This window comes from Petaurus breviceps, unplaced genomic scaffold (assembly GCF_028583685.1).
Source record: "Petaurus breviceps papuanus isolate PSGF00001 unplaced genomic scaffold, PetGlider_PUasm1.0 90444, whole genome shotgun sequence".
Lineage (NCBI taxonomy): Eukaryota > Metazoa > Chordata > Mammalia > Diprotodontia > Petauridae > Petaurus > Petaurus breviceps.
The window spans coordinates 1,179,888-1,187,576 of record NW_027187256.1 but is presented as its reverse complement, the minus strand read 5'-3'; the positions used below and the strand labels follow the sequence as shown (position 1 = coordinate 1,187,576).

The following is a 7,689-nucleotide window of genomic DNA, read 5'->3' as shown; positions in this document are numbered from 1 at the left end:
AGAAGAAGAAGAAGAAGAAGAAGAAGAAGAAGAAGAAGAAGAAGAAGGAGAAATATTGAATACAGCACTGGTCCTGGAGTCAGGAGGACCTGAGTTCAAATCCAGCCTCAGACATTCGACACTCACTAGCCATGTGACTATGGGTAAATCACTGAACCCCAAATGCCCTGCCTTCCCCCCTCAAAAAAGCAAATAAAATAAAATAGTTGCTTGAAACACTCCTCTCATCAAATTCACCCCTGGGTGTAGAATAGCCAATATATATGGCACTCTTTTGCTTGAAGAATATCTTGTTCCAGGCTGATTGGTTGCTTGTTTCAAGCAGGTGATTACCAAGCACTAGGGGCAGCTAGGTGGCCCAGTGAACAGAGTACTGAGTCCAGAGTCAGGAGGACCTGAGTTCCAATCTGCCCTCAGACACTTACTAGCTGTGTGACTCTGGGCAAGTCACTTAGCCCTGCTGGCCTCAGTTTCCTTATCTGTATAATGAGCTGGAGAAGGAAATGGAAAAACCACTACAATATCTTTGTCAGGAAAACCCCCAAAGTGGTTATGAAGTGTCAGACATAACTGAACAAAAACACCAAGTTATGGTTCTTTAGGTAGTCTATTATGAACTCTACTTTCTAGATTCCTTGTAAATTCCCTGAACTTCTGAAGCTCACAGGGACATTCACCTAAAAGCAGTAAATAATTAACACATTTGGGATGGGAGAAAGAGCAGGGCCATATATTCATGGCTACATGTCAGCAAGTTTGGGGAGAGTAAGCAGCTGATGATACCTTTACCCTCCACTACCCAGACTTACAGCAGTTCCTGCCTTGCTTACTTCTAGGAGAGAGAGAGGGTTTTCATCTGTTCGTACATTTTGTATGCACTTTCAGTCCCAGCTCTGTGGCCAATTAAAAGGCTTTCTGTTACCACACAGTAAACTAACAGGAAATGCTCTGAAGTGGAGGGTGGGTCTCCTCCATGAGACAACATCATACATTTCCAGAAGGAGGCTCCCCATGTCTCCCCTTGGTGGCCACCAGGCAGAGCAGAATCTGTACGCTGGGCACTTTGCCATTACCTATCACATTTAATTCCACACAACAAGCATTTATTAAGCATTTTCTAAGAATCCCGAATTTGATAGGAATTCAAAAAGATTTCTTCTACATTCAAAGAGGTTGCATGCTGTTAGAGGTGAAATGACATAATAATAAATAAATGAACACAAAATATATATGAAGCAATGTTTCTGAGGAAAGGCAGGAGGAAGGCTTCTTGTAATATTTGGTACTTGTGCTGAATTTTGAAGAGTGTTCCTAAAAGCTGGGGAGGAGGAGAGAGTACATTCTGGAATGCTGAGTGTGGAGAAGAGCAGATAGACCAGTACTTGCCTACATCATAGAAAGTATAGGAATAGAGAAGGAGAGGTGTGGTGTTAATTGGCAATCAGTCTGAGGAAAACCTGATTGTGAGGGGCTTTAAATAACAAATATTATCATTGTTATTTTTTCTTAAAACCCATAGATAATCATTGGAAGTTCTTGAGTAGAGGTCTGACCTGTCAGATTAGCAGTTTGACAGATGGATTGGAGAGGACAGACTGGATCCAGGGGAACCATTCAGGAGGCTATTGAAATAGTTTTGAGGGGGTACTGTCAGTCTCACATGGAAACAGGGGCCACTAATCTGCACATAAGGACCCCTACTTGACTTAGTTTTATTGAATATTTCCCAATTACATTTTCATCTGGCTGGAGCCACACTTGAGTATTGTGGGTCACATGTCTGATACCTCTGGCCTAGAGGAGAGGTGAGAAGAGGAACAAAGGCCTGGTGAAAGTGGACAACCTCACCTGAAAAACAGTTCACATATCTTACCACACACAATTAGTGACCATTCAGCCCTTGCAAACTGAGTCTTTCCATGATAACAAAATTAAACAAGACTCTTTGTAACTTCCACCCATTGTTTCTGATTTTTCCTTTTGAGGCAGAAACAAAATGAACCTCATTCATCTTCCACATGAAAGCCTTTCAAGTTCTTGAACACAGTTATTCTGTGTTGTTCAGACTATACTTCTCCATTTTCTTCCAGTGATCCTCAGATGACATACCCTGGAGATTCTTCACCATCTGTGTCAAAGTCCTATGAATGTTCTCTGGTTTATCAATATTATTCCCTAACTTGGCAAATCTGAATGTAAACTACCAGGGCAGAGAATGGCATGACTATCACCTTCTTATTTCTAGAAAGTATTCTAAAGATCCCAAGCTTATTTTAATTTTTCTTTTGCTTTTGTTTTGGTTGCCATATCACACTATTTTCTCATACTAATCTTGTTGTTCACTAAAAACAATAGGTTCTTTTCAGATAAACCCCTGTCTAACTCTACCGCCTGTCCTCATACTCATGAAGTCAATGATGATAGTAACAGTTCCTATTTCTATAATCATTTTAAAGTTTACAAAATGATTCCTTCACAATATTTCTCATGAAGTAATCAAGGCAGGTAGTAACATCTCCATTTCACAAAAGATGAAAAACAGATTAAGTGGCTTATTTGGGGTAACATACATCCTAGGTGTCAAAGGTAGGAATCAATCTAGTTCTTCTGACCACATGGATTTGCTCACTCTTACCTTTCTACAGTCCTGAGAGACATCCATTTATTCATTCATTTATCCAGTAATCATTTCCGTCATTGTTCAGAAATTCAAACAAAGTCTTTGCCTGGATACATTAGCCTTAAGATCCTCCGTTGGATCTCTTTGGTCTTGGCACCATAGATAATGGGGTTGAGCACAGGTGGCACCAACACATATAGGTTAGCCAGAAAGATATGGATGTGCTTGGGAACGTGTTTGCGGCCAAAGCGATGAGTGAGGAAAGAGAAGAAAGCAGGTATATAGAAAACAAGGATGACTGCAATGTGGGATCCACATGTTCCTAGAGCCTTGTGCCGTGCATCACGGGATGGAAGACGGAATACAGCATAGAGAATGACAACATAAGATATTGCTATGAGCAGAGAATCCAGACCCATAGCCAACAGGGCCACAGTCAGGCCATAGACAATATTCACTGTGATATCAGCACAGGCCAGACGGGCAATGCCCATGTGTTCACAGTAGGTGTGTGCCATGATATGGTGCCCACAATATGGGAGCCTCCGCAACAGGAAGATGAATGGGGAGACGATAGCCACACTCCTAATTAATCCAGAAAGGCCAATCCTGACAATGACACCATGATTGAGGATGATTGTATATCTCAGTGGGTTGCAGATGGCCACATAGCGGTCAAATGCCATAGCCAGGAGGACGGAGGACTCTAGAGCAAATATGGAGTGGACAAAGAACATCTGGGCCAGACAGCTGCCAAAAGTGATCTGACCAGCATGAAGCCACAGGATTGCCAACATTTTGGGCACTGTAGTGGAGCTGAGGGCTAAGTCTGTGAATGAAAGCAGACAGAGGAAAAGGTACATTGGTGTGTGGAGACTGTGATCAGTAGATATGACCAAGATGAGGGTCAAGTTCCCAGCCACAGCCACCATATACATGGCACAGAAGGGAATAGATATCCACATGTAAGCAGCTTCTAATCCTGGAATACCTGTCAAGAATATGGTAGTTGGGAGGGAGTTGCTGCTGTTGGAAACAGACATAGTCACTGGCTCTTAGTCGGCAAAAGCTGTTGAATGTGATATTTTCCCTACAAAAAAAAAAAAAGACAAAAGAAACACATATTCAAGTGGAGCCAAGGAGGTAGATTAGGGAAAATTCAACTGAACTCTCTCACGACATTTACTTCTAAACATCTTTAAAACAACACTTTGAATAAAATTTTGGAGCAGCAGAGCCAGACAAAGGTCAGGGTGAGGCATTTTTTTTTTTCCTGACCAGAGAAAGCTTAGGAGGTCAACATGAGAATTTTTAAAAGCAGGGTGGAGGCCTGTCTAGATCCCACATATGCAAAGAAGCAATAGGAACAGCAGCTTACAAGTTCTTAGCTCAGAGACAGTAAGGGGGTCAGAAAGAGATTAAAAAGTACCCTTTGCTGGCATTGCACACTGTTGACACTGATGGGAGACTCTATTGCCCATAGACAGTTCTGGGTGACAGTTCCAGGGTGGAGAGATACATCAGAGGTTAGCCACAAGGGGACAGGGGCCTTGGTGTCAGGTCCAACACAAAGAAGAGCATTAGTACTTGTGGCTATACGGGACCTGGGGACCTTCTTGGATAAAGACCAGAGAGTAGACCTAGAGATCGATGACTACAGTTTCCCTGCATCACACCACCTCAGCACCACCAAAACTTGCAGATCCACCCACCACCAGAAATAGCTCTTGAGAAAGCCTAAAACTTGGGATAGGGCCTCCCACCCCTAGGTGAGCAGAACCCAACTTTAACATAAATTTCAAAATAAAAAATAGGGTGGAAAAATGAGCAAACAAGAATAACAAAAACAAAAAAGAATAATTTGACCATAAGAAGCTATTATGATGGCAAGGAAGAGAAAGACATCAACTCTGAAAAAAACATGTAGAAAAAGCTAAAAACAAAGCTTTAAAGAAAAATGCTAACTGGGCCCAAGCCAAAAAGAATCCTGGAAGAGGTAAAGCCACTGATAAAAATGGTAGAGGGAAAAGTGAAAATAAGAGAGAAATGAGAGTGATGTAAGAAAATTATGAAAAGAGAAGTAACATCTTGGTAAAAGAGGCACAAAAATACTGAAGAAAACAGCACCTCAAAAAGTAGAATTGATCTAATGGTTAGAGAGGTAAAAAGAAATATCACTGAAGAAAGAAGACCAGGCCAAATAGAAGAGGAGTTAAAATTAATTGAAGAAAACACCTTCTTAAAAACTGAATTGACTAAATAGGAAAAAAGAGGTACAAAATTACACTGAAGGAAATCATTCCTAAAAAATTAGAATTAGGCAAGTGGAAGCTAATGACTCCATGAGACATTAGAAATAATATATAAAGTCAAAATAATTAAAAAGTAGAAGAAAATGTGAAATATCTCATTGAAAAAAACCTGACCTAGAAAATACATGGAGACATAATTTAAGAATTATTGGACTACCTCAAAGCCATGATCAAAGAAAAAGCCTATCCATCATACTTCAAGAAGTTACCAAGGAAAAATTCCCTGATATCTTAAATCCAGATGGTAAAATAGAAATTGACGTGTAATTTTCTCTCTTGATTTTTCTTGCTTTAAAAAAATGTTTACTTTGGAAATGTGTTTTACATGATTTCACATGCTGAATTTATCTATCACTTCCCTTCTCAGTGCATGGCTAAAAAGGTGGGAGAGAGGGAGAGAATTTGGAAACAATGTTTAAAATAAATAATAAATTATAAAATAAAAAAGTCAAATATTTTTTCATTAGGAAAATTATCATATTTCAAAAGTTAATATCCAGAAATGCTGCTGGTTTGCTAAGGGAGCAGCTCTTATCTTCCCCTTTCCCACCCAATCTAGACCTGTTCCAGGTCTTACCTTTTCTTCCACACGTTACTACTAAATGGCCAGTCTTCTAAAGAAAGAGGCTCTACACAGCTCCAAGACAGAAGGTCACCCGCTTCTTCCTTTCTTGTTTTATTACAAAAAAATCATTAGATTTATAATGTGCCTGCTGTATTACAGATTTTTACACAAAGGTCACAAACAGCATCATCTCCCACATGGGAATGAAATTCTTTCAGAAGAGAAAAGGTGTCTACACAAATTTAAGGCAGGGAATGATGTGGCATAAAGGACTTCTCTAAACAATGAGCTCTAAGAAATATGAGGCAAGAGAGATCATTTTCAGCTGAAGGGACCAGGGATGGTTTAATGGAAAAGGGGTTTCATAAGTTGAGCTTTCAAGGAGGATGAGGTTTTTCAGCTCTGTGCTACTATCAATCAAGCAATCAAACAACATTTTTTTTTTATTTTTTGTGCCTTTTTTGAAGGGCAATTGGGGTTAAGTAACTTGCCCAAGGTTACATGGCTAGTTTTTTTGCTTGTTTGTTTTTTTTGTGTTAAGTGTCTGAGGCTGGAACCGAACTCAGGTCCTCCTGACTCCAGGGCCGGTGCTTTTACTCACTGTGCCACCTAACTGCCCCCAAACAACATTTATTAAGTGCCTACAAACTGTCAAGTGTTGTGCTAAGCACTAGAGATATAAAAAGAACCGAAAAACAGTCCCTGGCCTCAAGGAGCTTTACAATCAAATAGGGAACAAGAAGCAAACAGATATATACAAAGCAAGCTATGTACAAGATAAATAGGAAATAATTTAAAAAGGTAAGGCACTGGAATTAGGAGGAAAAGCTTCCTATAGAAGGTTGGAATTTTAGTCAAAACTTACAGGAAGCCAGGAAGGTCAGTAGTCAGAGGGGAGAAGGAGGAGTGTTTCAAGTCCATGTCAAGAGATGGAGTATTTTGTTTGTTGAAAAGACAGGAGGCCAATATCACTGAATCAGATACTATACGTAGGGGGTCAGGTGTAAGAAGACTGGAAAGGCAAACGGGGGTTAGCTTATGAATGGCTTTGAAAGACAAAGCAAATGCAGATTCCAAAGGACCCAGGCCCAGAGGATACCTCTACAAGTTCCTGAATTATTAGATCTGCTTTTCACACATCATGTTAAATGGTCAAATGAATCCAATATCTCTCTGTGTATGGTCTTTGGGTATAGTGGGAAAAGTCCTGGCCTTAGAGTCTTGGTTACTATATGACTTAAATTCATATTTTACATTGTATAAATATGTAAATTTGATCAATAAGTCAATCATGATGTCACATACCTAGAACTGGAAGTAACATCAAATTCTTTAACACACTAATTTTACAGATGACAAAATCGAGGCAAATAGAGGTTAAGTGACCTTCCTAGGGTCACACACCTAGTAAGAGTCTGAGGCAGAATTCAGATTCAGATCGTCCTTACTCCAAGACCAGCGGCAAGAATAATAGGTAAACCTAAAGGCCTTGGCTGATTGCAGTCACTTAGCTGCCTCTGAACATTTTTCCTTGTCTAAAAATGAGGATCATAATTACATTGGCTCTCCTTACTACCCAGAATCCCAACTTCTAGAGAAAGCCTTTCCTTATCCCTCTCCATTCAAGGAGCAGCTAGGTAGGGCAGTGACTAGAGAGTCCTGGATAAAGAGTCAGGAAGACTGGAGTTCAAATTCACTCTCAGAGGCTTGTTAGCTGTGTGACTCTGGGCAGGGCACTCAACTTCTATCTGCCTCACTTTCCTTGACTGTAAAATGGTGATAATAACAGCACCTACCTTGCAGGGTTGTTGTGAGGATCAAATTAGATAATACTCATAAAACACTTTACTAACCTTATTTATATATTAATGTTTTCTCTCTCTCTCTCTATATATATATATATATAATATATGCATAGTGTATATCTCTATACAGACACATGTAATAGTGCTTAGATAAAAAAATAAAAATTTTCTCTGGTATTTCCAGTTTATTCTGTCTATAACTTTTTTGCACATAGCTATTTCCATGTTGTCTCCCTCATTAGACTGTCTTTGAGAACAGAGACTGTCTATTGCTTTTCCTTGTATCCTTAATGCTTAGAACATTGCCTGGCTGTAGTAGCAAGCACTCCAGCATCCCCAGGATGGCTGCCAACACAGGTTCTTAGATCTGCTCAAAATGGATTAACA

General features: G+C 39.8%; 1 protein-coding gene across 1 annotated transcript; it reads right to left on the bottom strand.

Annotated features, from left to right (window-relative positions):
* Nucleotides 1-2,709: 2,709 nt before the first annotated feature.
* Nucleotides 2,710-6,640, bottom strand: LOC138177614 (olfactory receptor 52D1-like). The gene is made up of 2 exons (XM_069108827.1): nucleotides 6,634-6,640; nucleotides 2,710-3,668 (listed from the first exon to the last, which is right to left on the bottom strand). The coding sequence occupies exons 1-2, from the start codon at nucleotides 6,638-6,640 to the stop codon at nucleotides 2,710-2,712; spliced, it is 966 nt and encodes a 321-aa protein (XP_068964928.1).
* Between the last annotated feature and the right edge of the window lie 1,049 nt (nucleotides 6,641-7,689).